General features: G+C 45.2%; 1 protein-coding gene across 1 annotated transcript in view; it reads right to left on the bottom strand.

Annotated features, from left to right (window-relative positions):
* Window positions 1–16,593, bottom strand: part of gmds (GDP-mannose 4,6-dehydratase) — a 143,902-nt gene that overhangs the window by 96,242 nt on the left and 31,067 nt on the right. The window contains exons 5-6 of the mRNA XM_046392897.1: window positions 3,320–3,512; window positions 1,919–2,023 (exon numbers count right to left, since the gene is read on the bottom strand). Of these exons, the coding sequence (XP_046248853.1) occupies window positions 1,919–2,023; window positions 3,320–3,512 (298 nt within the window). The remainder of the gene's footprint in view (window positions 1–1,918; window positions 2,024–3,319; window positions 3,513–16,593) is intronic.

Below are 16,593 nucleotides of genomic sequence, written 5' to 3'. Positions count from 1 at the left end.
TGAAAAGTTTCCAGAGTCTCAACCCCAAAGTGCTTTGCTTTGTGTCAGCCCAGCTGCCTCCAGAGGCTGGAACCAGGCAGGGTTTGCTTGATAAATGACCCGACCGATTAACTAATTACTGTAATTGCTTTAGATGAATGTTCTGTTGGCGGGCAAATTGTTACCTCCATCACTGCTGTCATCCAACCCTTTCAAATTGCTATTCTGCATCGTGTGTCATTCTCAGGTCGACCATGTCAACTACTTGTCCATTAAAGGGCCTTGATAGCAACCACAACATCTTTGCTGAACTGGTTGTAAACTACACCCGTTCCCACACCTATCTATCTGTGGTAACCCATTAGGGTTTACTGGTTGACCCCTGACCTCAGCTGGGGTCGTGGCCAGGGCCTTCATTAGGGGATAAATCATAAACACCTGAGCAGCTGACCTGGGTGCAGCGCCGGACTGCAGCCATGTGGTATTAATTTTGGGTCGTGGTGGCGTGTAAATCAGGTTAAACCAGCGCCTACGACCCTCAGGGCTCAGAGCACATATTAAAAATGTGACCACAACCCACTCACTGTGTGTCAGAATTTGTGTGAGTTTGTGTCGAGTGGTTATGAGAACCTGCGGCTCCACAGATGAATGAATACGACTTTTTATAGAGCGTGTAAGTGAATACTTTTACGCAATCCAGCAACAGTTTACCTTTTGTTTTACTGCTTTGCAAACATATTTTCAGAATTTAATTCACAAAAACATGCGATGATACTATATAATCATTTAATTATCAGGAATTACATTTAATATTGAACTATGTGTATCATTTTTGATATTTTAATGTTTCCAAATGCTGTAGTTTATCAAACAAATGTCTATTAATTTGTGGATTAATATCTGTGGTCGAGCATAATTTTACTTTTTACATTGACTCAAGTATATCAATTGAGTCAATTTGAGGCACTTCACTGAAGTATTTCCATTTACTCAACTACATCTCAAAGCAAAAGCTACGTGTTACTCTCAGTTTTTGTAGACTCTGGCGGCCTCTGTGGACAAAAGCAGTAAGAGCAGGTGATGTGAGGAACCATGACCCGACTGTGACTTTGCTGGATTGCCGTTTGTTCAAGTAGCACTCAGCTAACAGCTAACTGATTTGGCAGCTCAGTTATAGTAATTCAACAGAGCCAACGCTAAGTTATCAGCACTTACTTGTAATGTTATGTCTTCATAATAACCAGCAGATAAGGTTTGGTGGAAAGGCCAGTGTAAAAAGTGTTAGAAGGCAGTTGTTGTGCTGCTGTACCAACAGACTTTAGATCAGCTTCTCTCATCATCAGCACTTAAAAAAACAAAATGTACTAAATAGACAAAAGTATTGGGACACACCTCCTTGTGGGGCTTTCTCTCGGGGTTTGGGCTCGGCCCCTGACTTCCAGTGAAGGGAAATCTTAATGCTTCAGCACACCAAGACATTTTGGACAATGCTATGCTTCCAACTTTGTGGCAACAGTTTGTTGAAGGCCCTTTTCTATTCCAGCATGACTGTGCCCCAGTGCACAAAGCAAAGCTCCATAAAGACATGGTTGGATGAGTTTGGTGTGGAAGAACTTGACTGGCCCACACAGAGCCCTGACCTCAACCCCATCCAACACCTTTGGGATGAACTGGAACGGAGATTGTGAGCCAGGCCTTTTGGTCCAACATCAGTGTGTGACCTCACAAATGCTCTACTGCATGAATGGGCGAAAATAATAATAAATAATCAAATGTGACTCTGCTTCAACCTCTGCCTGATCATCAGAAACAACAGCATCAGAATCACTGCTCAGCCCTGATGAAAGCTCCAAGCAGCACATTCTCACAGCTCCTCCTCTGTTTCTGTCACTTTGTGGTGATGTGGACCAGCAGGATGCCGGTCAGGCTGTGAGCTCACCTCTCCTCGGGCTCTCGTGGTTAAAGAGGATCCCGTTGACAGCGTACATGTTGTAGGCCTCTCGAAAGTTCACCACGATCCAGTAGGCGTAGAGCTTCGCTGCACCTGAGAGGTGGAGACAGACATGAGCAGGGTGAGCCCAAAGGGAAGAGACATCACTTAAAATGAAATGTTCTCATACTGACATGAGTATCAGTCTGATATAAGTGTTTTATTATTATTTTTTAACATCTGCATGCTACTGACCCTGTGTGGATGTGATGTGTTTGTTGTTTAGCCTGCTGAAAAACTGATACGGTCTCATACAGGGTTTGTTTCGAGGATCAGAGCACAGACTCGAGGCCCTGCTGATACGGATACTGGTTTTGAGACTAGTTCTGGAGCAACTGTAAAACCCAACATCCCTTGCAGATCCATAATCCCTGAACTTTTACACTCACAAGATGCTTTTATTCAATCAATCAACAACTAAAACTCTCACACAGACTCCAACACGACTCAGTCTTACAGTTTAAGTGAAGCACTGCCGCTCTCGTCCAAAAGCTGCTGAAAGGCCATGAAAGAGAGACAGATTCTGTGTAGTAACTACACTCCATGTTAGGGTTGAACGCAGCAGTGCTACGTATCATGTTTCACCGTCAGGAACGTGAACCACAGACTCCTGCTGATTGACCAAAAGCAGCCTTGTACAAAAAGTTCTCCCCTCTTTTCCTCTCACCATCTTCCTCCTCCTCCCTTCTCCTGTGATGAGGGGAATACCAGAGCGAGCAAAAGGGAGGCGCCCGTTGATTAAGCCGTAGGTCAGGATGTACACTGGAGGTTAAGGGAGGTCGCCATGGCAACCCCCGCCTCCCGGCCTCTAGTCTAATTAATAGACGAGCAGCCCTCCTCACGATGGTATGCGCCTCCCATGCAGCCTCGAGACTGAGCGCTGACAGATGGGGAAAGTGTCAGTGAGGAGAGCATTTAGACAACATGAAACCTGATCGCTCACACACGTGTACTGCTTGCATATGTGTGTGTCTGTGTGTGTGTGTGCATGCTGTGGATATAAAGGTGTCTTTGTTAAAGTGAGAGCCACTCCAGTCTTCACTCAGACGTTTTTGCCTCAGGGTGTGTGGAGAGCTCAAACGCTGCCTGAGCACCGAAACCCCCCTACCCTCCACACACACACGCACACACACACACACACGCATGCATGCACACACGCACGCTCAAAGAAAAAAAGTGCAGAGGCATCAAGCAATACAAGTCCGTATTCCCTTACATGGCCATACACTAATCGTTTGACGAATGGTGCAAGGTAGAAACTGTTAGGTAATCAGCGTGTGCATGTGTGTGTGTTTCCACATGAATCGACGATACATTAAAGATGCGTGTGTGTGTGTGTGTGTGTGTTACCGTAAGGTGAGCGAGGGTAGAAGGGCGTGGTTTCCTTCTGAGGGATCTCCTGAACTTTGCCGTACAGCTCACTGGTGGATGCCTGGTAGAATTTGACGCTGTTGGTCAGACCGCACGTCTTTATGGCGTCCAGCAGACGGAGCGTGCCAACACCGTCCACGTTAGCCGTGTACTCGGCCAGCTCGAAGGAGATCTGAGACAGAGAGAGATTCAAATGGAGAATTTATTAAGGGATCTTTACAAAAAAGTCCCTCTGTTTAATTTAATACAAACTCCGTGAAGGACGATGAAGAGTGTGGAAAAGAAGCAGAATCCCTGAAATCTAAATAAAAATGGATAATATGGCAACCGTCACAGCTTGCAAAGATGCTTATTGGGCCTGTACACACGGTGTACGTTCGCTTAATTTTAAATAATGAAATTTTAAAAAATGTTCAAATGTAGCATCATTATAAATGGAGATTTGAAGGTGTGACATGAGTGACTTCAGACTTGAACTGGACCAACGATACAGTTTGACTTGGATTTTAATATTGAACTTTATCACTAAAGAAGCTGAAAACAACCTTTTAACCCTCACATGCAACACATCACAAACAGGCTTGGACTTCGTGGTTCAATTCATGAAGTGTTTACTCAGTGTCTCAGTGTCAAATCTTGTTGCACTCGTCAGGGCATCCATATGTAATGTCAAAGCGGTGTTCGTGTCAGCCAATCAGGGTGCAGTATAGTAACTAACTGGTTTTGCTTTTGTCAAGTTAGTTAAAGTTAAAACTTTCGAGAAAAATCATAAACACGTAAAAGATGAAGGCTATTTCCTGAAAACAAAATGATGCAAAGTCAGTATGTGAATGAAGGTCAGTTATGTCACAAAAACAAAACAAATAACAAACAAACCGAATACTCTCAGAACTCCCAGAATTCCTGTTTCCACTCCTGAGGGGCAAGAGATCAAGTTTGAGTAAGAAATGGATGTGTGTGTGTGTGTGAGACGCTGTGTCCTCGGACTGTGTGAGCGCCAGGTCGGCCTCAGGCTCCAAATCAGGCGTGACGGTTAAAAGCGGTGCTGCTTCGCGGTCAGCACACCTGGAGCGAGCGGCGAGCGGAGGAAACGCTTTGGCCCTTTAGTGCTTCCACACCAGCGCTGAGCACACGGCCAGATAAAGACCCCTTATTTAAAGCTGGGCCCAAAGAACACTGGGTCTCTATTCCACTCATACACACACTCATACACACACACAGTGAGCGGGTTTGATCAGGTTCAATTACACTCAGGAGCTCAGTGTAATTAACTGTGATGCTCCTCTCATGCTTTCACTTTGCATTCTGGCATTTTCATTTAAATTTACACAGCGTTGCCACACCCTGTTAAATGCCAAATTCAAAGACCTTTCACTTTTGATTTTCCAGGCCCAGTTCCTTCAAATTCAAGGACTCAGCACGACTGTTACAACAAGAGCCACGAGTCCTGGAATTTATGCTTTCCTGGCAACGCTGAAGGTTCACTTTATGTCAGCTTTCTTGCTTGGTTGCCGCAACTTTCATCATTCTACTTCGTTCGCTTGTGCACCACGTGTGACCGTCACATTACTACGTAAAAAAAAGACCTTTCCATTCCTGCACAACACAGACATTTAATGTCAATCTCTATTTTCAAGGCCTTGATCCCCCCCATGTTCAAGGAACTCAAGGATGGTAGCCAAATGGCAGTTTTGAATGAGAGCTAAATGCTTCACTATGAGGTTGCTGAGGTCACAAGTGGTGCAGCTGAAGGAAGACAACCCCCACCTTCACATCCACAGACCGATTCCCTCGCCAGACACAGACATAATGTAGTCCCAGCTCTCTCAGGGCCACCTTTGCCTCTTCCTCTCCCTCACTGTGGAGCTCCACCTCTTCTCCTCCTGCTCCATTGCTGCTCACTCGTCCTGGACCTCACGCTTATTTTATGCTACTGCAGCACCTCCTTCACCGAGACCCCCCCCCCCCCGTCTGTGCGCGAGTGCCTCCATTCCTCTTGTTTTTCCAGCACACACACACACAGACGGACTCTAGGTATCAAAACCAGCTGAGAGGACCAGGGTCCAGGGCGCCTTGACAACTTAAATCAAACAAATTGCCTTAATGCCTCCATTCTCTGTCATTATGTAAGGCCGGGCCTGAGCGCTGACGTTTTAAAGGCCAGACGCTGTGTGTGTGTGTCTGGGTGTGGGGGGAGGTGGTGGCTGCTGGGCCCCTCAGTCGACCTGGCAGATATTGTTCTGTTCTGGGAAGTCCGCCAGGCTCTGTCAGCATTGGGGGTCTGCTCCCGACCCACAAAAAAAACGATTTGTTAAAAAGGGTCTAAATGTACAGGATATACGTGGTTTCATTTCTTTCCTGCTCACACAAGGCCTGCTGAAATGCATGCTTGAAACTGGGGAATGTGTGTGTGTGTATGTGTGTGTGTGTCTTGACAGATGTATAAATATGAGCTGCATGTATTCAGCCGTGGCCTCCCTCTGCATACCTGCATGGCCTTCCACACGGGATAACGTGAAGGTTGTAAGTTGTGTACACACAGCAGGAGAAAAATGTGGACGTCTGTTGTGTGTTCAGGGAAAAACAGAACAAGTCAATCACTCAAGAGCGTCCAAAGAAAAACTGCTAAAGTCATCTGAACGGAGGGGAGCCGCCGATATCCACAGAAGAAGAAGAAAGTCTCTGTCCTCTCTACTCTCATTTCATTTGATTTGACCCGTTTTAATTCTTATGAGGGATTCATCACATTTGCTTGACACAGCTTCACAGTTATTAAGCTTAATAATTTCAATTTTAGGTAAAAGACCCTTTTATTATTATTTATAGGCTGGTGGATCATATTGGTGACTGATGTGCTGATAGCTTAGTGTTTAAGAGTTGATGTTGTCTTTCATGAAAGAATGACAACATGTTTAAATTGAATTGTTTAAATAAAATTTAATTTCTTCTACCCACTTTTTTATTTTCTTTCTTTGCTTATTGCTTTCGTTTTCAAAAATTAAACTAATTAAGACTTGCTGGTGCTCATCAATGGAACAGGAACGTCTCAGTGGTCACTCATAAGCGCTCTGGTTTATTTTATTGCACATTTCAATATTTGTGTGTTTTTGTTTCTTTTTTGCAATATTTTGTAATATATACTGTTGTTTACAGTTCTGTGATCATATCAATATTTATTATGTTTGCAGAGGCGTCTTTGGCAGCAGCAGCCCTGACTTCATTTAGATTTTTAATAATCTGTGTTTGTTCAGAGGCATCGCGATGCAGCGGATTAATGACCTCTGTGGTAAACCGTCATCATACCTGAGATTCCAGAGAACTGACTGCAGAAGCTAGTGAAAGCGGCTGGACGGCCCATCCGTGAGCGTCACTTTCTCGTTGTTGTGGACTACGCTGTCAAACAGCGAAACTCTGGCACATTCCTGCCAACCGCAAACACCCAAATAAAGAAATCACTACGACTCCCTGCAGGTGGAGACGACTGCGAGAGGGAGAAACAGATGCAGGTATGGAAGAAAGGCAAAAAAAACAGGCTGGGAGAGGGGAGTGAGTGTGTGTGAGTGTGTGTGTGTGTGTGTGTGTGTGTGTGTGTGTGTGCGTGGGCAGGGGTGTGTGGAGAGAAAACCACAGTCAATTACAGCTTTACTCATCACATTACAGGCCAACTGAAATTAGAGCAGTCGTGTGTTAACAGGGCAAAGACAAACAGGCTGAATTCCCTCCAGGACAGAAAGGTTTAGACCCGACCTGGCAACCCACGCACTGCCAGACAGATCAATTACTCCACTTTCATCAACTCAACTGCAGTGTCACTCATCTGGATTGTGGAGCCACGATGCAGACCCACACTTTTCCCTGCAAACAGGACGCCTTCGTGCAGCGTGCTCGCCTAAGTGTTCGGAGCGCGATGTTCCTCTTTGCATCGGTAGAAGGTACACATAAAGTTCTGTCAAGGTTTGGCTCAATTTGGGCAGCAATTGGGGGTGTAAGAAAATATCGATACACTTCAGTATTGCAACATTACGTTTTGTGCATTGATTCTCAGTAACACGGCAGTTTCCTAAAGAATCCTGCAAGCACCTTTATTTTACTCTTCCTACTTTCTTACTCAGATTGCACAAAAAGTAGTGCTATAATGTTCCAACTGTTCTGAATGCATAAAAAGTTGTCTATTAAACTTTTATTTTCTCAAATTTAAAGTGAACATTTATCGCAACACACTGAATCATAACCTCCCAATCGAGACTGTTTCATCAGAATCTTGACAATACACATTGCTAGTGTCTAATCAACGGTAGCTGAAGAGCTTCCAACAGCTGTGCTAAAAACACAGCATGGTCGTCAAACGCTTTATTTTATTTTTCCGTTCCTGTTCTGGTGCCCATTCCAGTGCTGTTCACCGCCAGAAATCCTCGCTGGAAACCCCTGGGCTGCAAACACTAACTCTCCCACCGTTGGTCCGACTAGCCGCACTGCGTGTTGCTAAGTCAGTAGCAGTTAGCAGTTACTTCTGCTGATCAGCTGCCTCCTACCCGTTTAGAGTGAGAATTCAACAGGCGGCCTCAGTGATTTGTAATGCAGAGATAATTAGACGGTGCGTGGCTGTAGCACAACACGACTGTGAGTTACTGCTGTAGCCTAAACTACCGTTGGTGTACGCAGGCCCACGCCTACAGCCCACTCTCCAAACAGAGCTGTATCTCCATCACTGTGTGCTGCTGCCTCGTGATGACACTCGAGGGGGAATCTCTCTCCACCTCCAGTTCTGTCTTGTTGGAAACCGTGTCAGTCAAGCTCGTCTGAGTATAAACACACACACCTGTTAGAAAAACAAAGTGCTAATTTTTTCCTTGAAGTGTGCCAATTGGCCTTTCCTAGAGACGCAGACATAACACGACTCAAAGAAGAGTCTGAGAGTGTGAAGAGCACATAGTGATCAGTGAGACGCAGGCGTGGATCGACAAGTTTGCATCATCCACCTGGAACGTGCGTTGGCTCTTTGATTGGCCAAAGTGCTCTTAAAATGGATCTCCATCTACACTCCACCCGGTAAAGCTGCAGGTACGACTCTGTTGCATGGGAACCCTGTCCAGTAAAATCACAGCAGCCACCGACTGTAAACATCACAAGCATGTCAGATATTCCCAAAGAGCGCAGTGCGTACAATACACAGAGATACTCGTCAGAAATGACCTCATAACATGTCATTTGTGTTTGACAGGTGACATATGAAGGTTGTAGATTGAAATGAGACACAGTGACAAGCGGAAACAATACAAGCCTGTGACGAGCTTTAATTACAGGGTACACCTGAGGGAAGGAAGGAAATCCGAAGAGTGTTTATTAATAGAGCGTCTGTGAACATGAGTTCCCAGAATAGCAGAGCAGGTTTACATAGTTGTCATGGTTTTCAGGACTTGTTTTATTGCTGAGTTAACAAAAGATTAGTTTACCAGGTGTAAGGAAGGAAGATGGAACAAAAATATCTGAAACAGCTACTTTAGTTACACGTGTGGCTTAACTAAATGCTTCTTACCACAAATGTGGACATTATACTTTCTGTACATGCAAGACACAAATTTATTGCATGTAAACTGTGGACTGTATGTACACATGCTGTGCCAAACATTCGCGTTCACACGTGCAGACATCTGCTGTGCCAATCACAGAAGTGAGTCTGCGCATCCATGAGCAGTTTAAAGTCAATCTGTCCCCGACATCTCTGACCCAGCAGTTTTCCATAAGCACAGAAACTACTTTATTGAGTAGTTCTATCAGTATTCATTGCAGAACGCATTTGTTTTGGAAAGGAGGAGGAGGTAAAACCTGAGAGAATAATGAAGACTGAAGGAATCAGAACCTAAAACAAGCTGCGCAACTTGAAACTTGAAACGAGCTGAGCTAACGTTAGTGGCGGCTCAGCTGGACATTCATGAAACAAGAACATCAATGTCACATGATCTCACGAAAACCACATTTTAAGCTACTGAGAAACCCCTCGAGTCACACAATACAGCCGCTGCTTAAAATATGAAATGTCTGGAGCCAGTTTGGTTTGTCCATTCTGGGTTACCGTAGAAACATGGAGGTGCAAAAACACCATTCTGTGCTTCACTGTTTGCATTCCCATTGCATCCATGAGGATTCGATTTTTGAACTTCAGTGTTCAAGTGGATGCAGAAGAGGCTTGCCGGCGTGCAAAAGGAGACTGAAAAGTTGCCTAAGTTAGTGATGAATTGCACCCAGCGCTCGTTTACTGAAGCCGAAGCTGCTTCACAAGTTGTAGCAGCCACATGGACTTGTTGTGGACAGGTTACATTTAGTTCCTGGTTCCAACACGAAAAGTGCAGGTGAAGTTCCTGAAATTGTTCCCAAGCTGCTGGAAGAGTTCCTGTGGTGGAAAGAGACGTGAAGAATCATTCTCAGATTTCCAGCTGAGATAAAATCACTGAAAGTGACAAGATGTGTTCATCCTGTGAGACGACAGGTTGAGTCCCATCAAAGCTTCGCAGCACCACTGTGGGGTGAAAATGATCACTGAAGTGACTTTGTGTTTCTTGGCAACCCCCTTTCATGCAGAGAATGAAATGTACCAGCATGCTTTCAAAACAGATTTTCTCCCTCATTTACTCAGGTGTTCCTTTTATTGTGGCAGCTCACTGCACATTCGGTTTAAGTGCGGAGACAGTCGCAGAATGTGAGGCTCAATGCTGAATTGTTCACCTACTTAAAGGGAGCTTAAAAGACAGGATTAAAAAAATAAACGTAGGAGCCTTAAAGGGAAACTCAAGGTCAGCAACACTAATTTTTCAATTCAGGGATCTGTGCTAATCCCGACGATCACATCTCCATCTCTGCGTTTTCGTGTCTAATCACAGGCGTGTTTGGTGTGCAGGCTGCTGCAGCTATGGCAATAAACAAATACAAGTCAAACACATCAGGTGGATGTGAGGGAGACAGATGGAGACGTGGGAGGGTGGGTAGCCCACGTGTGGAGAAAAACGTGCTGTGAGAGCGTATGTCAGGGCAGGTAGACGAGAGTCGGAGATTAGCTGTCAAACTCTGGATTTATGCAGTCGAGTCTGGAAAGCCCCAGTCTGCCTCCAGGCGCTCTGCTCTTCCTCTGTGACTTTTCTCTGCCTTCTCCTCTGAACAGGTGGTGGCGGATCTCTCCACCATCGCTGCCCCGCTCCATCTCTCAGGGCACCGAAGTGAAGGAAACCTGACGGGTACCTGAGCCGATGCCATCAGTGAGCGGTCCCGAAACTCCATCATCATTTTATTCTGACAGTTTCACCAGCGCCTACGCCAGACACACGTCCAAACCGCGGAAAACTCTGGCTGTCCAATCAAAATATGCAAAAAAAAAAAAAAAAGTTCAAAACCCAAAGACAATCCATTCAGAAAGACATAAAGCGCAGAAATCAGCACATCCTCACATTTGTGCGGCTGAAACCAAAGAATATTTGGTATTTCCTCATTAAGATGCAGCTCTAATCAGCATTTTTCCAATGACGATGTAATGGATGAGGGAAAAAGTTACTCCCTGAAACTGTGGTTGGGTTTTGGGTTTTCTTACACCACCTCCTCAGTAACAAACCAGAGACCAGCTAGTGGATATAGCGGAGGGTTTAGCAGCTAAAGGGCCAGAAGTCTCTCAGAAGGTGGTTGAGACCCAAAACAGGATTAAAAGAGAGTGATTTTTAAACTTGCATTAATCAGATGGACATAAACAACTCCAAATGAACAATAATAATATTGTCCACAACATTGCTGGACGATTAAATAAGCTGCTAAGTCCTATGAGATTCGTCATATCAGCTGAATAAGGCGATTATATTTTAGTGTTGCATTCACATCTCATTTCAGAAAAACTGAACCAGCAGCCTGATGCAAAATCTGGGGGTGATACGCATTTCTACTGTAAACACGTCTGACAAGGTGTTTTTAGGGAGTTAATTGTCAAAACAGCAGTGGACAATGGATTCAATGATGGTGATTAGCGATTAATTAATTGAAAAACAAGTCTGCTCATGTTAAATTATAACTTGACAACATCTAAAGTGCTACAATACAGTAAAAGAGTGCCAACAGAAATGCCTGACAGAAGGCGGCAACAGCACACCGAGCTGAAGCCCAAATAATCAAATATGCTCCAGTAATTGAACAAGGCTTTACTACTGCAACCATTCAAGAAACATTTGATTTTTTCAGGGAAAAAAAGGCAAAAGACAAATGAGGAGAAACCTGATCAGTAATGAGTGTTAAGAAGTGTTTATGAGGAGAGCGGAGGTTCAGCCGTACACCCCATTCCTTCAGCATTGGATAATGGGAACTCCCTGGAAAAGTCAATCAAGAGAAGAAGAACCTCTTCATTCCAGCCTTCCCGCCATCGCGTGATCTACCCTGCAGACACTCTCCACTAATCAATCACTCCTAACTTGCAAATATACACACACGTGTAAACATGGCAACAGGTCTGAGTGCAGCGGGCTGCGTTCACGGCCCGAGGGCTGAGCGCAGCAACCACATGTGTGCGCGCGCACACTGCACACGCATCGACGCACAGGTACAAAGAGCTTTGTCATCAGTGATGCTCTCGCTTCACACTACAAGCAGCTGCACAAAAGTGTACAGATGATGTTGACAGGAGTAATCAGTCATCAATAGCCACGTGACCACGGGTCATTAGAGCACAATCAGTCTGTGCACACGACATGGAGGTTTTAGTGAAGCACTGAAGCTCCTCTCCAAGATGCAATGAGAGAGCAGCATTTCACAAACATGGACTCAAAGATAAACTAAGCGGGATAACAGTATTGAAACGAATATTACGTCTTAGAATCTGTAGCTTCTTTGCCCCACGAGCTCACTGGTTTGATGATACTGAGCTTCAAGTGACGAAGCTCTCTGTCAGTCTGTCACTGCAGCTTGAGGTAATTCTACTTTTAAACAACTTTCTCTATTGTATAAAGCATAAAGTGCTTTGTTTATCTACGCAGATCATTTTATTTGACCAAATTCAAGTGTTTACATTTGTGGTTTGCTGAATTACAGACGTGAGTTTTGGAATTTTGAGATTTTATTGTTTATTTACATTATTTGATTGTTTAAGGAATTCATGGCTGACTTGGATGTTTCACATCACACAGAAGCATTTAGTCTGGTTTTATTATGTCAATACCAAAAGCTCTTCTGATCAGAAACGTAAGTCCTTGATTTATTCTGTGTTTTCCCCTCACCCGGTTACCGTCGTGTCTTTTCTGGCTTTCAGTAGAGACGTCCCTAAAAACCACCAGACTGTCACAAACTGCACTGCAGCCCTTTTCACAGCACACAGGAAGACACGTGAACACAACAGAGCCACAACTGCATCCTGAATCCGAGATAACATCTGTCTCTCTATCAGCTGACCAGGACCAGATGACTTCAAAGTGAGCGCTCAGAGGGGAAGTGAGGAAGGACCTCCCACATCTGAGACCCCTGGCCAGCACCAAACTGATCCCCTTCACACCTCCACCCGCTCACCTTTCCCCCCTCCCCACCCCCACCACAACTCCAGCTGCTGCCCCTTTTGGCCGCATCATCCTTGAACAGAGAAGGTGGGGGTGGCGGGAGGCAAGACCTGACAAATTGACACATTCTTCTCCACCCATGTCCCCCCTTCTCTTCCATCCCTCTCACTCACCCGTCAGACCCCACTTAAATCTGGCAGCACCCCCGTCGACCCCCATCCACTCACCCAACCCACCCCGCACCTCTTGCTTGATGAATGCTGTCCTTGTGAGCAGAGGAAGCCCACAACACAACCCCACCCACACACACACACACACACACACACACACACACACCCTTGCATTATCTTTAAATAGAAGTGAAGTTTGGAGACCACTGCCCCTGCAGGTGCTACCTCTCTTTGGTTTTTCACACACACACAGACTCACATGTGCACAAACACACACTCACACTCACATGCATACACCACCACAAGAACACACACCCATAAATACATACGCAGACCACAGTCAGCCACAATAACGCATACCAACACACACTCTGGCTGCCCTGGTAGCTGTCACAGAGCCATGTGACCAAAACGGAGCCCAGATTCTGATCCCACATTATGCCTGATTTACACAACTTCCCCCCCCAGTCTCTCCCTCTGTCTCTCTGCAGTCCTGCTCCACCTCAAAACTCAGTCAGTCTATCCCAGCGCACCCAGGACCCCTGGACGTGTGTGTGTGTGTGTGTGTGGGGCAGAGGAAGGATCCAGCTTATGGTCGAGCAGTTACATGGTGCCTGTTTATAAATACCTTCTCGTCTGTTTTGCAGAGTCATTGAAAGTGTGTCTTTAGAGACATTTATGGGGCATGTTGTTGTCCTGGCTGCAAGCCTCTAAGGTTATTTAGCTGAAGGAGGAGGGAAAAAAAAGGAACAGGACTGATCTGGAAATGAGCACCGTAGCCTGGTGGGGCAGAACAATGACCAGAGGAAGGCTGGAAATGAAATGTGTGTGTGCAAGCAGGTTCTTGTGGATTGTAATCAAGAAACCTGGTTTCTGTACACGGGGAAAAGATTAAAGTAACCCGCTTTGTTGGCCGTACGTGTAACCAGGAGTGATAGAAGATGATTGCATGTGTTTTTGGTACATTAGGGAAAATACTGGATCCAAAATTCATCAAATTCTTCATTCAAGATTTAAAATCTCGATGACCCAATGTTATCTCTGATGTGTGTAACCTATTGAATAACCTTTATGCATGTGAGCGGTTAAAGAAAGTTTACAAGGCCTCAGGGTGTCTGTTTCTTGAGATACACTATGCAGACAAAAGTATTGGGACAGCTGACCATCACACCAACAGGGACTTTAATGACGTCTCACTCTAAACACACAGACACTCTGCAGCTCTAACAGCTTCCACTCTTCTGTGAAGGCTTTCCACAACATGTTGGAGTGTTTCTGTGGGAATTTGTGCCCATTCATGCAGTAGAGCATTTGTGAGGTCACACACTGATGTTGGACCAAAAGGCCTGGCTCACAATCTCCGTTCCAGTTCATCCCAAAGGTGTTGGATGGGGTTGAGGTCAGGGCTCTGTGTGGGCCAGTCAAGTTCTTCCACACCAAACTCATCCAACCATGTCTTTATGGAGCTTTGCTTTGTGCACTGGGGCACAGTCATGTTGGAATAGAAAAGGGCCTTCAACAAACTGTTGCCACAAAGTTGGAAGCATAGCATTGTCCAAAATGTCTTGGTATGCTGAAGCATTAAGATTTCCCTTCACTGGAAGTCAGGGGCCGAGCCCAAACCCTGAAATCAGCCCCATAAAGAGATACTGTCCCAATACTTTTGTCTATGTTTGTTATTTTCTGTAATGATGATTCCTAAACAACACTGAAAATAAACACTGGATAAAGTAACCAGGTTACTGCAGTGGATGTAAACTGTCAGACTTGTTGCCATAACCTGTTTTCATCCTGTAACCTTGTTTTCATAAGAGTAAACGTAGTAAGTGATGAAGACAGCTGATTTATACCTGCATAGCCGCCCAGTGCTGACAAACCACCAAAACAAAAACAACAGGGGACTGTGACGTAAATTGGGCGAACAAAACCACCTTCGCCCAACAGTCACATACATGTGTGTTTGTGACCGCATGTTGTGTGTGTGTGTGTGTGTTGCTCTGCATTTCTATGGTGATAGCTTGTCTGACAGCATGAGGGGGCCGAGTCACAAAAGATGGTGTGATGTGGGCGTGGCCAACCTTTCCCAGCCCCATCACACTGACAGCTTTCATCTGGAGTGGATTAGAGACATTAGCACTTTCTTATCTCTTCACCTTCCTCCACGTCTTTCACCACGCCCCCCCCCCTTTCCTGCCTCTGGCCTCCCACCCCACTTCCCCCCACCCTTTATTTCTCCATCCCTGCACCCGAGGATTCTCAAAACACGCTACAAGGTGTCGAGGAAAAGAAAAAGTCTAAAGTTTTGCTAAACTAAGCGGCTGACAGTGAAGGAGTGGACGTCCTGGACGAGGCACTAGACTGCAGTTTTATTAGAGTCTGTTGTTTAACTATTATGCTGGGATTAAGAAATATCTGGCTCTCATTCAAGTACATAAATCAGCACACAGGCTCATATTTTCATACGAGCGCCAGCCAAGTCCACTCAGCTCTGTTTGAACACACAAAGTATGCAGCTCAGTTAAGGGAGGAGAAGCTGATCAATCACAATACTGACAGCAGCTGTGACAAGTGACCCTACTACAGTGTTTACACCAAGCTGTGTTTGTGTGTGTCGTCGCTGGAATGTGCAAGAGGCTTACGGATATTACAAAGAGTGTTTGCACAGGGGCTAAAATTAACCTAGCACTTATAAAGAAACACACATACACACATCCGGTAATCCACATTAATACCAGTCATCAATCTTGAGGTGATGGCACGTCAGGCTGTCCTTATTGGGAGGAGATATCACAGCAATATCATAACATTTCATGGGAGTACGTGTTGCAGAGCCCGGGCCGTGATGGGAATTCAATCTCCGTCATCCATCTCTATTAAACTGGCTCCACACAGCTGATAGGTCTGACATTGGTCTGACGAGGCCACAAACATCACCACACACAGACAATGTTCTGAAGCAATGAGCAGCTCCCGTTGACCACTGTGCCTCATGAAGCCTGCACACAGAGCTGGGGAGGCCACTTTGAAAGCACTGCTTCAGTTATTCATGGGAAAGTGCAGGAATGTCAGTCTGTCCATCAGCCAGATTCAGCCAGTTAGCTTAAGACAGCAACAACTTCCCTGAAGATTTGTTCATAGACAGCAATGATCACTTATTGTATATTTATGACTAACTGACACCTGATACTCAAGTTGAGTTCCAAAATTAAGAGCTGACAATCCAGCTTGTGAGGACTTTCACACATTCACCACACAAAGGTCAGGTGTGTGCTGGTGGATGCCAGATGAATGCATCACCTGGGCTCACCTTCTCAGCATGCAGGATGAGGCGGGGCTTTTCAGTGTGTGTCCAATTACAGCAGAGAAAGAACGGTGAGTTTTACCTTTAACCAGGGTGGTTTCAACTTCAAGAGCATGAAGACAACAAAGAAGAAGAAGAAGTTGAGGAGTGACATTTTGTCCACGTGTCACCATATTTCAATTTCATTCTTAATTCATCTCTTTTTCTTTTTTATTCTGAATATAAAAGGCTCAGGAAAGAAGAGAATATGGCTGCCATGAGTGGGGT

This window comes from Scatophagus argus, chromosome 6 (genome assembly GCF_020382885.2).
Source record: "Scatophagus argus isolate fScaArg1 chromosome 6, fScaArg1.pri, whole genome shotgun sequence".
In the NCBI taxonomy this organism is placed as follows: Eukaryota; Metazoa; Chordata; class Actinopteri; family Scatophagidae; genus Scatophagus; species Scatophagus argus.
The sequence above is the reverse complement of the archived record's forward strand: the minus strand, read 5'-3'. Positions and strand labels throughout refer to the sequence as shown.